This window comes from Vicugna pacos, chromosome 36 (assembly GCF_048564905.1).
Source record: "Vicugna pacos chromosome 36, VicPac4, whole genome shotgun sequence".
Lineage (NCBI taxonomy): Eukaryota > Metazoa > Chordata > Mammalia > Artiodactyla > Camelidae > Vicugna > Vicugna pacos.
In genome coordinates this window covers 613,878-626,872 of record NC_133022.1, presented here as the reverse complement: position 1 = coordinate 626,872, position 12,995 = coordinate 613,878, and the positions used below count along the sequence as shown (strand labels likewise).

Genomic DNA, 12,995 nt, shown 5'->3' with positions numbered 1-12,995 from the left:
TGACTGCCAGGTGTGGGTTCTGGCCCCCGTCCCCCTGCCTGCAGGGCAGCGGCTCAGCCTTTTCAGGGGGTGGCCGAGCCCCAGTCCTGCCTGCACCCCGCAGAGTTAAGTCTGCCTAGGTAGGGTGGTCGTGCATGGAAGCTCCGGCCTCTGACCCAGGTTTTCAGGGGAGCACAGTCAGTATTTTGGTTCCCCCTCTCTGACCCTTGTCTCTACCCGAGTTGATCTGGACTGAAGAGGGGAAGAGAGAGATGTTATTAATTTTTCCTTCTCCATCCAAAAAAGAGGAGGTGGGGGTGACTGGGCTGGGGAAGAGGGTTAAGGAGGTGCCTGCCTTGAGGGGGAGAGAGTGGGTGGGAGTCAGCGGACCCCACCTTGGGGAGCTGGTCCCACATCTGGTGGGGGGGGGGCGCCAGGCAGACCTCCAGTTCCAGAGCGGTCAGGAGTGGGCCTCTGGAAACTGCCTTTTTAGGAACGAGCCAGGTGATTCTGCACTGTATTTGAGAAGCAGGCTTGGAGGCGCCAGGGCCGGGGGTGGGGAAGGGGTCTAGAGGCAGCCTTGGGCTGGGAGCTGGGAATTTGGGTTAATGGTGGGAGAGGCCAATGGGAGGGCAGGAGCCAGGGCTGTGGGCATAACGGTTATGCTAAGAGCCAAACGAATCCTTTTCCTCGTCATCAGGGGTGGTGCGGGCGGGGCTCCTTGGGGAAGGCACGTGAGACCAGCAGCAACTTGGGATCCATCCCCACTCAGCAGCCGTGGCTGCTCCGGGTCCTGGTGCAGAGCGAGAACAGGGGGTTCAGGGAGATGCTCTGGGCCTTGAAGGAACCTGGAAGTCCTGCCTCGCTGGTCTGAGAATGCCTTCCGAGTCTTGGACTGACTGAGCTGTTTTCTGCCCTGCTCTGTGTCTAGATTTGAGAGGTCATCCCAAAGGACAAGGCTTTTGGAAACAGCCAAGAGGTCCTGTTCCTCTGAGAATCCCTGTGCTTTTAACGAGAAGGCAAAATTTCGCCGAGGCGTCACAAAGCCTCCAAGACGTTTAATGTTGATTAAAAAAAATGACTAATTAACTGGAAATGCGATCAGAAAGATCGGGCCTCTTGAGCCCCCAATTCTGACAGTTTGCTCCCCACATTTCAGACTAATGTTTAAAATACAGTGTGGCTTTTAAACTTACCACACTCATCAGGAGCAGAAGTGAACTGCAGAAGAGCAGCTGTTTTGGGGGGCGGAGGATGATAAAACCCCTGGGGCTGCCCCAGGGGGAGCGTCAGACACGGAGCTGTCTCGGGAGCGCAGGGGCTGTTCCAGGTGTGCTGGGAACAGTGACAGGGCGCTGGAGTTGAGTGTAAGCAGTCGTTTTCCTCAAAGCCTTCAGTGAACACTCATGAAGCTTCATAAGACGCAACGGGCACGTTCCTCACTCTCAAGGTCAAACCCGCGCCCTTTTAAGTCACTTTCCCTCCTGAGTTTGAGCCGAGCTCACTTCTAAGTGATCACTGAGAAATGATGGCACGGCTGTGAAACGGAGGGACCGATTTGTCTGTGGTGCATCACCACGTCTCCAAACAATGTCCCCTTTCAAATCAGTAGCCTGGGAGGTGGGTGGGTGCTGTGGACTTCCTTGAAGGATGCTGCCCCGGCCAATGGCACCTTTCAAAGTCCCTTCTGGGCCCAACGTGAAACACTACACTCTGTTCATTTCATTCAAGTTTCCCTCATTTGGAGCAAATGTGCCGTGTGAACTTGACCACTGCCCCGTATTTGCTAGCTCTGATGTCACGTGGCGTCTGGCTGCTTCTCCAGACGGGCTGGAGGACCTGGGGCAGAGCCGGGGAGTCTGCGGCACTGAACCCCCTCCCCCGGCCCTCCCCAAGTGTGCAGCTCTGCGAGCAAAGCGCCACTAGGGCGTTATGCAGGGTGCTCTGCGCAGACGGCACCTACCACCTCCACCCCGCCTCGGATCCACACCCAGAGATCAGAGACGGAGACTGAGGGCCCCAAGCCCGGCACAGCTTGGACAGCAGGTGGTCAGTCTGCCAAACGAGCTGACGCCGCTGCGTGCAGAGCATCCCCAAGGACCCCCAGCCCCCTGACCGGGACGTCGCCGCTCTGAGGCTAGCGTGGGCTTCACGGGATGGGCCAGACAGAGTATTCGTTGTCTTTATTCGCTCTACCACTACAGACGAAGCATTTCAAAATGTGTACAAAACTCTACTCTATTCCTCCAGAGTGGGTGGGGCGCACACCCGTCGTTCACAGCGAAACAGAAATAATTTAACATGATCATAGAGGCAGTTTTTTTCATTTACAGTCCTGTACATGAATTTGCCAGCTGAACACTGAAAGCTGCTCTGGATACAAACGAAGCCGACCTTAACAATCACCACACACAACTTCGTAAAAAAGTGTATTAGAAAGGGCTGGCCACGTTATTGCATATTGAAATCTGGTTACATGTGTTCACAGTGAATGTTACGTACCAACAGCATTGTGCTTTTTTTTTTTCCTCTGATGTCTGTATATCTTAAATAAGTCTAATCTTGGTTCATTTCAAAGTTAAAAACACACACACACACACACTTGAACTGAAGGAGAGATGTCTGGGTTTGGCATAGAGCTGACCTTCCGCTTCTGCTGGAACTCAAGAAGTTCCTTCATGTTCCTTCATGTCTCGTCTACACAAGTCCACGCCGTCTCGCTTTTGTTTCGGCAAGAAGATGACGCTGTGAGAGTCACAAGGTAATCAAAGCAAAACAAGGAAAAGAAGCACAAAGATAGAAGACAAAAGACACAAAAGAACTCCCGTCTTCCCATCTCCTTTAAGGTGTTTCTCCATGAGGCTCTGAGATCTCATTCCATGGCTGATGCTAAATTGGAAGTGACACACGCTGGTACCCGAAGTGATGCCCTTTGGTGACAAAGCAATGATCACGCAATTTTTCTTCAGTGAGTCTTCAACTAAGACAAGCCCTCGTTCTCAGGCACAGGATGCAGAAGGACCTGGGTAGGGAGCTCTGCACGGATGGACGCTGGGAGACCGGGGAGGGGCGGGAACGGCAAACGGGGATTTCTTCTTGTGATCCACAGATCCGTGTGCCACCAGCGCCCCTCTTTCTGCAGATGCTCATTTTAAACCCCACGAGAGTGCACGAAACCTGGGCACACTTCGGTACCCAGCGGTCCCCTCGACACACACTCACACCGTCAAACAGCAGAGCAAACCACAGAACAAAAGGGTGTCAGGTCATGCAAAATCCTACTTTTTTACCAGCTAGAAGGAATCCTTGCCAAGCTTTCGGTACAGAACCTGGTCAGCTCGCAAACATAATTTAATTCTTTGTCGACATGATATGCAACCTTACTTTTAAATACAATACTTTCAAAGAGAAATGGCGTTACAGTGTAAAACCACAACAAAAGATGGGTAAATAAATGGTCATCTTGGCTGTAAAAAGCAGAGGGAGGAAGGGGGAAGCACTGGAGAAGAGAATTGCTGTGGCCACTATTTACAACTGTGCGTTAAGCTTTTGTTTGAAGCCACGGTGGGGGGGAAACACCTCCTTTCAATGAACTGATGGATGGGAAACACCAGGGCAGGCAGTACTGGCCAGCGAATGGGAACCTACGAAGTCTCTCACCTTGAACCTGTTCCTCTGACTGTAATTGTCAACAGGTCAGCTCTCAACCTGCTCCTTTACCCAGGACATCCGTGTGTCAGTACCTCAATTATCACAATGCTGTCTCTTTCCAGTTTCAAAATCGCCATAGCGTTCTGGAAGCAAGGGGACCCAAGACTCAAGGATGCGTCATCTCCGGGGAAGCCGTCCCTTCAACAAAACTCAAATGCACCCGAGCAGGCATGTTTCCAAAGAACTTGTCTAGACCAGCGGTTCTCTCCAGGGAAAAGCTTTTGGCCCCCCGGGGGACATTTCTGGTTGCAAACGAATGCTGTAAACATCAGAAATTGGACAATTTTCCTGCCTATGAGCCAGAGAGGAACGTACTTAATGTACTTAATGAGAGAATCATCCAATTCTATTATCTTCCTGGTGGCGATCAGAACCACAGACACCTTTGTGGGGTGTCAGAGAGCAATTAGGGTCCTCACCTGCCTCTGTCCTGTCATACCTCAAGGGCTGGTCACGAGAGTGTCCTGAACACTCCCATCCCCCAGCAAGAATGGGTTCAGAGCTTACGTCCTTACTGCAGAGAATTTCGGATTGTCTGAAAGTTTAGTTTCAAACAGGGAGCTGCTATATGTCAGCGACGTCTGCTGGCTTTCCTTGACCTGAAAATGAATGGTCACCCTGAATCACTCTTCTCTGGGTTTTAACGTGAGAAGATCATTCACAGCGGCCAGAGAGAGAAATCCACTGATGGGAAGAGATCCAGGCCCACGGCTGGAAGCCAGACATCAAACGAGGTCTGGAAGGGGCCTTTGGCGGGGGAGAGAGGTCACAGGTAGATCCTGTCCCGGGAAGGAGTGGATAAGCAAGGAAATCAGTGTGGAATTTAGACTAAAGGTTGGTTTCTGAGGAATGCCATCATTTGAGAGTTTCAGAAGGAATTCAGGGCCAAATTTCAGGGCTGGTGGCAGAAATGTAGTGACAGCCCTTGGGGCCATCGAAGGTCTGGCGATGTACAAACAGACCACAGTGGTGTCCGGATGGGCCCACAGGAAGACTGAGTTCACTCTGCTTGGCCACGGGGACAGAGTCACAGCCCAGGACTTTGGAAACTGCGAATGAGTCTGAAAGGGTCTCAATCGCAGCCTCCCTTGGCCCCAGTAGCCACTTTCCCCCAACAGCGAATTTTCCTGCGCAGAACAGGACCTAGAGTACCACTCGCTTTTAGAAACTGTGGCCTTTGGCCCCAGCTACACACACACACACACACACACACACACACGCGCGCGCGCGCGCGCACGTTTCCAGGCTCTGCTGTGTGGGGCGCCTCCCGGGCCGGTTCACCGTCACGGCCACACCTGAGGGGTTACGCTCCGATGCTGGGACCCTGGAAGCCACACGTGCTGTGTGCATCCCCCTGCGGAGGCCGGGAACCGGTTCATTCCTCCCCAGGCTCTGGCCGGCTTTTAGAGAATTCTCTCCGGAAATGCCACGCGGTTTGGAGGGCAGGGATCCAGGGCGCCACAGGGGAGGGGATGCCAGCCAGCAGTGTCCAGACACATCCAGGAAGAGGTCGGTTTGGCGAGGAGGGGGGTGGGCTGGGGGTGGGGTCCGAGTGTAACCCAGCATCCAGCACGGAAGCCTCCGCGTCTCCCCAAGCAAGAGAACGAAGGAAAGGGGCGCAGCGAGCAGTCGAAGCGGAACGGCGTGGTCCGGTGCCGGCAGCAGCCGGGTGGGCGGGGCCCGCTGGCGGGGCCCCGGGCGCGGGGCGCGGGGCGGCGGGGGATGCTTTAGCTCATGTGGAAGCGGTGCTCGCCGCGCGTGATGTGCGACGAGAACTCGTACCTGTCCTGGCTGTGGTGGCCGCACATGTTGCACTCAAAGGGGTCCCGGAAGCCGTGGCAGCCCATGTGGATGGTGTACATGACGTGGTCCAGGAAGAGCACGCGGCACGGCTCGCAGCGGTACACCTTGAGCGGCTCGCCGGCCGTGCCCAGCACGCGGAACGCGTCGTGCGCGCCGTCGGACGCGGCGCGCAGGGCCTCGTAGGCCGCCTGCTCCTCCTTGACGGACAGGCCGTTGCGCGCGTGCGCGCCGATGTGGTTGGTCAGGTAGATGAGGCCGCCGCGCTGCTCCTCCGCGTTGCTCTCGGTGTCCGTCGAGTCTGGGCAGCTGTGGCTGGGCGACGCCTCGCGCTCGGACGACGCGGCCTTGGCCTTGGAGAGCAGCAGCAGGTGCTCGGCCGCGCTGTCCTGCGCCGCGGGGCCGGCGCGCGCGGGGCCCCCCTCGGCCAGCGGCTTGTGCAGCGGGAAGAGCGGCCCGAGCGCCGCCACGGCCTCGGCGCCGGCGCCCGGCGGCGTCTGCACGAGCGGCCGCAGCGACTCGGCGCCCAGGTAGCTGATGGCGTTGTTGATGGCCTGGTCCATCACGTGCGTCTGCATCGCCTCGCTCTCCTTCTCGAAGCCGGCGCCGCCGTCGTACGGCAGCTCCGACAGGCACTTGTCCCCTGCGGGGAGACGGGGGGGGGCGGTCAGGCGAGTCCACACCGGCCGGCGCCCCCCCCCCCCGCCCCCCAGCCCCGCGGGGCCGGCGCCCCCCGGGCCCGGCGAGGCCGGCACAGCGCCGCCCCGAGGGCCCCTGGCACCGGGGTCGGCGCTGCAACCAGCCAGGCCGGACACGCGATGCCCGAGGGGGCGGCCCACACACCGAGCGTCGTTTAAGCAGCGCTTCCTCGGGGGCGGAGCGCGTGCTTCGCGCGCGCGCCCCTGGGCTCCATCCCTGGACCAACCCGCGCATACTCAAGCGGACTGAGCCCATCCCCACGTCTTGTTAAACCGCTTTTAAAGTTTAATTTAAGGTGCCTATTTAGATGAGCGAATGTATTGTATTTGTATGTATTTTCAATACCGTGTTCTAAGTAATTTGCCGTAACTGGTCCGTGTAGCATCAGTTCATTTAATTAAAATACTTAACTATAGGATCATTCATGAGCGATGCACTTATTCCAAGGGCTACGGCATGACGGATTTATTAAAGTCGTAACTGTAACACCCTGGCAGACAGCTTAATAAAAATACAGTAACTGTATACTCCTTGCGGGGAACAGGGAAACGGTAGAGGGAAATGGTGTCAGCCTTGCCCGTAACACAAGGCGGGCTCGGCCTTGTGGCGGGAGGAGAAAGGGTCTCACACCGTTCCCACATCCTCCCTCGCTTCACACCCCACCCTCTCCTTCCAGTCATTAGCAGCCGTGGACCCCGGGCTGCGCAGACAGGTGGCGGAGAGCTGGGAGCAGACCGAGGATGCTACAGGCAGTGGGGTGACATGTGCTTGTTCTTGCAAAAAGAAAAAAAAAAAAAAGACAGAGCCTGAATGATGCCCCAAGAATGACTGTCGAGGGCCCACCAGCAAGTTTTGCCTCAAGACACATACGCTCTAATATCATGGTTCATAGCAGAAGGCAAGCTTGCTTCTGCCAGAACGCCCCACACCGACACCTTTAAGATGTTAACATTAAGATGGGACATTAAGATCTGCGGCTGGTTCTTAGCAGCAGAAGGGTAAACTGCTCTATAGTTCACTAACTTAATTATTATTGTTATCAGTGACCACTGATAATTGTCCAAGAGTCTGCCCCATCGCACCTTAAGGTACCATTACGTCTAATTTCTTGCTTTGAAGTGGATGTTTATTGCACAATGGCCTGGCTGCCTTTCAGTCGACTCTCCTGGTGGTCCAGAGGATGCACAGCCTGACAGCAGTGCCATGGGACCCTGGATGACACAAAGAGACTTGCCAGTGGCCAGCCACGCCCTTGCAGAAACCGAATGGAATGGACTCTCTCTGCAAGTTGGGTGGCAGGGGTCAGAGACGTGGTGCTTCTCTCCACTGAAGCTTAGAAGTTACAGAATATTATCAGAGAAACCGTGTCATCGTCTCCTGTTTTTGTGCTGAGGATTTAAGCATCTTCTTACATTCACCCCAGCGGGATCTCAGTCCATCCTTCCCCCAAACCCCGGCTGGGAGAGGAGGGGAGTGCACTTTGCGGACAATTTTAATCAGTACAAAAGTGCTTACAGCCCCCCCAAAGTGACGCTTTCCCACTTAACCGCCTCGTGTCTCCCAAAGTCATGGTTCTGTGTTTTCCCAAAGAACCCCTGGCATCATTTGCTTTTGAAACCAGGAATCAGCAAGAAACGGAGGTAGGGAAAAAACAACGTGTATTTCAGATTAACGTGGCATATTGGCATATTGAAACCTCCCACAGAATCTATCTTCCTTAATATGCTACAAGGGGAGAAAAACCCCACAAAATTCACTTTGGCAAGAAGCTAAAGAAAGGTACATATTCCAATGAAATATATACTCATAAAAAAAAAATCAAAGACCAAAAAAAAAAAAAAAAGAAAAAGAAGAAAATTCTGGCACAACATGTTTAGCAAAGCTTCCCCGCTGGTCGCACTTACAAAAATCTTAACTATAAACCAACAGAATGCCCAGCAATTTCCCTAAAATCCCCATATCTGCAGAGAATCAATTCAGATAGTGTCTTTTTCCACTTCTGATCAAAAAAGCAGCTGACACTTCTGCTGATGGGAACCAGGTGACCCTGGACTAGTGAGTGGTGAGGCTGGTCTCCAGACAGGAGACAGGAGTTAGGCCCTCGATGCTACATGCAGAGAGGAAACAGCCCAGTGTCCAGAGTAACCCCCTGCAGGGCTGGAAACCACACTTCTCAACCAGGGACAGGGAGAAAGTCCTTTATCAAAGACTGCCCTTCGCCTCCCCTGAACTTCCCCCAGTCCCATCCTTGGTATCCTTTCAGGATTTAGAAAAGTTAACGTAAGGGGTTAAAAAAAAATCTGATACAGTGGGAAGAACGCTGACATGTATTTCCTATTCATCCAAGGGAATAAAGAAGAGAAACACAGACCAATGAGGCCATCCTAGGAAAGCAGCTTAGTTCAAGGAGGAGAAGAAATGCCTCATAATGGCTTTGTGGCATAGATTCAATTTAAAAAAAAATACTGAAACACAGCATGCTAAAGCAACAGAGTAAGGCGAAAATGGTGATTTTGGATCTCAGGAGATAAATGAAGTCCAGACAGCATTATTATAGTGTTATACATACGTGGGTTAGAAACAGCAAGACACAGAACATAAAGTACCAAAAATGGAATGACTGATGTAGAGGAAAAAACATAAGATACTACAGGGAATCAATGTGAGAAAGACAAAAAAATAAACTTAGAGAAATGCTAACAGATGTGGAAGACAAACTCTCCAACATAAGGACAACTGGTATCTCTCACAGCAGATGGAACAAAAGATATGTTTATAAATTAAAAAAAAAGACTTTCCAAGAAATAGAAGAGGAAAAAATAAAAGGAAATCTCCAGATTAAAATGTCAGGGAATTTTTTTTTGTTTGTTTAATTCAGAATGCAGAAACACCAAGCCATGTCCGAGTCAGGGTGTTTAAACTCTCCAGGCGTGCAGAGAGAACATGGAAGTCTTGCCTTCCATCCTCAGGGCAAAATTTAGAAAATTCTCAGGGGAGGAAAAAAAAAGTGACCAGCATCATATACTCGCCAAGAAGTTCTTCAAGCAGAAAGGCAAAAGCAGAGAGCCTCAAACGCAGAACAGTGGAGGAAGCAGAACATTTGTAGAAGCTTTTTGAAAAGTCCAATGAATTAAGGGATTACTCAAAAATAAATGGAAATAGTAGGGCAAGAGCTACATCTGAGCCTTGACTTTACTTATAAAATGAATAACAAACAGCTAAACTACTTGGAGAACTAATTCAGACTAAAATGTGAATAGTATGCAGCTGGAAAATGTAAAAATCATCATATAACCGAACACTGGGAGGCAGAGTAACACCCTCGCTTTTCAGAGCAGAGACTCAGCTGACATTGTCTAAGTGGAAGCAAACAGATTTATTCTTTAAAAAATTTATCTTTATTTATTTATGTTGGTGGGGAAGGGATTAGGTTTATTTACTGATTTATTTTTAATGGAGGGACTGGGGATCAAACCCAGGACTCCACCACTGAGCTATATGCTCTGCCTCCCAGAATCAAATAGATTTAAAAATGGTTTGAAGATCTTCGCGTTTTTCACAGCACAACTTTTTAATCGTAGAGAAATCCTTTACAAAAGGATATCTTTCTGGGAGGAAAAATCTATTTGACGACAAGCCAGCCGTCCAATTTTGTTTGGTGCTTACCAAACTCAAATTCAAATCGAAATAACAAATCCGCCTCTGAAATTTAAGACACATCTAAATGTGACACTTTCATTTGAACCAGCATTTGTCATATGCCAGCGTCTTTACGGAAGTCTTAACTTCACGTTTATCGATCCACCTCTGCGTTGCATCCACTCACAATTATAAGCAAGAAAGATAATTTCCATGAGGCTCAGCTACTCTTAATGTTGGGCGTTTTCTGGATGATGGATTTTGTGGTGATTTTCAAACATCTTTGCATTAAAATTCTTGACATTCACCATGCGTCATTGTAATAATAAAACAGTTTTTTTTTAACTTAAAGAAGAAGAAACTATACCAAGGAGGTTATGATGGGTGGCAGGAAGCCGACCACAGTCATAGTCCTCTTTTGGTTCCTCTCTGTATTTAAAGCGTCTTCCCACCCTCGCCACGTGGACTCAAGACAGCAGTTAGCAATGCTGAGGACTGCTGTCCCTTTCCTGATGGGCGTTGTCGGTCACATGCACCTGTGTCTGGGTATCTCAGAGCATCAGCTCTTTGACGACACAATGGTGAGGGAGCTTATCTACACTCATGCCCAAGTTCAAACACTCTATTCAGAGATTGTGTGTCAATAAAGCAAAAATGTATGCCCCTCTGAGCAAAATCATACCGCCTTATAGGTTCCCCACCACCATCACCAAGCGGACATCGGGGAGGAGCCGGGGACCACTGCCTTCTCACCGCAGCCTGGCCACCTGAGACCCCACCCCCGCGGGTCACCTCCCTCCTGCCCTGCTGGGGAAATGGACCGCCCGCCTCATGCTCACGGCGCAGGGGCTCCCATCCACGTGGGGTCTCCTGGCACTGTCTATCTGGCCGGTGGGTGGTTCGTAAAAGTGTTCTGCAACAGAGTCCTAATCCTCTCCCCTGGACGTGACCCTCCCCCAATGGCATGACCCTCTCCCCACGGTCCTCTCCCCTGAGCATGACCCTCCCCCCATGGTCCTCTCCCCTGGGCATGACCCTCCCCCCACGGTCCTCTCCCCTGGACATGACCCGCCCCCATGCTCCACTTTCCACGTTATCTTCATGGTATTATCATCACACTGAGGGTTTCTAAATGCTCTCACAGCCTTGCTGTTCATCTGTGTGCACAAAACCCTGTGAGATGCGTAAAGAGGGGGCCAAGGCTCGGAGAGGTTGAGTACCTTGGCCACGGTGGTAGTGCAGGCAGGTGGCTGCGCCTCCCCTCCACTGCCCAGGTGTCCTGCTGCCTGCACTCCACTGTCTGGCCTGCATGGGGGCGATGGGTGCGTGTGTCTGTCACCCACAGCGGACACAAGCCCCTGGAGGCAAGGGCTGCCCCGCCCTGAAGGCACCGGGCACCGGGAGAGACGCGGTGGCGAGAACAGCCACCATGGCTGTGTCTCCTCTTTACCGGGCACCTCCTGGGCCAGCTGCTGCGATGCTCTGCCCTTTAAACCTCCAAAGTCGCCCATGTGGGGATATTATGAGCTTCTTGTGAAAAATGGGCACCTGATGCTCAGAGAGGTTGCTCAGGTCCGGGGGGGGGGTCCGAGCCCTGTGCGCAGCACCCCGGGCTCCCCCAGGTGGACACCCAGCGCCCACAGGTGACTTCCCCGGACGCTGCAAACCCACGTCTAAAAAAAAATCCTTGGGAGGGAGGTTTGTTATTTTTAAGAAGCCTATTGGAAAAAAAAAATGAATTCCAAAATGGTACGCTTACCAAATTTTGCTTTTTTAAAAAAAGGAGCTACTTTTTCCCTCTCTTCTACCCTCCACTCATTACGGCCTGAGGCTAAAAGCACCCGCGTGGTGGTGGTTTTAAGGGACAGCAAACGTTTAACTCTTACCAACAAATTTCTGAGGCATAGAACTCTTACGTTTGGCGACGTTACTTGCTAGCCTGTCCAGCACGAGGGAGCGCTCTGGTCCGATCTTGCACAGGTCTTCTGCCATCTCACTGTGGTTGGTTTCTTCTTTAATGACTAAAGACAGAGACAGTTAGAGAGGCCGGTTTAGAAGCACTTACGGTGAGAGGATTCGGTCTCGCCCAGCGTTCGAACTGACATCGGTCTGATCAGCCCTCAACTTCTCACATCCTCCCCCCAGGCACCGATCCAGTCCATCCGGACAGCAGCAATCTTGAGGATCAAAGGACTTTCAGAGCTGGACGTGATGTAAGGGCCCCATTCTAACGACCAGCACCACAAACTAAGATGCAGAAGGCACGTGGCCACCAAGATGCTTCACCGACTCCCGGCAACGCGGGGAGAGGGCCCAGAGCTCCGGGGCCCTGAACACGCAGCCAACCGAAGACCCAATGACGCCGCCCAGCAGGAAATCGTGAAACTGGGGAGGCGGGCGTTGGTTCAGGGAGTGTTTCCAGCCCAGCCTTACTTCTCTGAATCCTCCCTTTCTTTCCAGAACTGCGGACACAGCTTTGAATCCCGCACAGTCCGGCTGCATCCCAGCTTTCTTGACTGGATCTCTGGAAAGATAACTCTGTCATCTCCCTGCAGTGGATCCTCACGTGTAAGAAGCGAGAAATGGAAACTGATATTGTCTTCCCAACGGCCAGTCAGTTCTTCTGACACCGGTTCTGAAGGGTCCACTTGGACCGCATTGCTGTGTGCTTCCTCCTGGCTCAGCCGGGATGTGCTGACCCACCCCGGGGTCTTTGGAGGGTTTACCCGTCTCAAGCGTTGATTTGTCTGTTCTTCAAAGACGTCTGTGACACAGCTACATTTTCATATAGCATCATCCTTCTTCTTTAAAAAAAAATGCCACTACCCTCATTTATTTTTCCAGATACACTTGCCAATATTCCACTAAGATGGACAAATCGATATCACATTAAACCCGGCCCAGATTCCAGAGGACGCACGTGCCGTGTCTGCAGGCTCCCCTGTGCTCGGCCTCGCCTCAGGATGCTTTGCTGGACTTCTCACCATGCCCTGCACGCTACCCGCTAAGATCGTTGCTAAAAATTTTTGTGTCTTCATTGCCTCATTCTGAATGTCGCCTAAAAATATATTTCAAATTGGTTATTACCAATGGTATGTGCGACTTTTCCGCTTTGGGAGTGTGTGTTTCCTATTAAGTGGGCGAACGCAAAAGCCCACACCCTGATT

The 12,995-nt window shown here is 52.0% G+C and overlaps 1 protein-coding gene across 5 annotated transcripts in view; it reads right to left on the bottom strand.

Annotated features, from left to right (window-relative positions):
- Positions 1-2,147: 2,147 nt before the first annotated feature.
- IKZF1 (IKAROS family zinc finger 1) overlaps positions 2,148-12,995 on the bottom strand; it is an 85,248-nt gene continuing 74,400 nt past the window's right edge. For all 5 annotated transcript variants that reach the window (XM_072955505.1, XM_072955506.1, XM_072955507.1 and 2 more), the window contains 2 exons: positions 11,715-11,849; positions 2,148-6,133 (listed from right to left, as the gene is read on the bottom strand). In XM_072955505.1, coding sequence (XP_072811606.1) covers positions 5,418-6,133; positions 11,715-11,849 — 851 coding nt within the window. In that variant the 3' untranslated portion in view covers positions 2,148-5,417. The remainder of the gene's footprint in view (positions 6,134-11,714; positions 11,850-12,995) is intronic.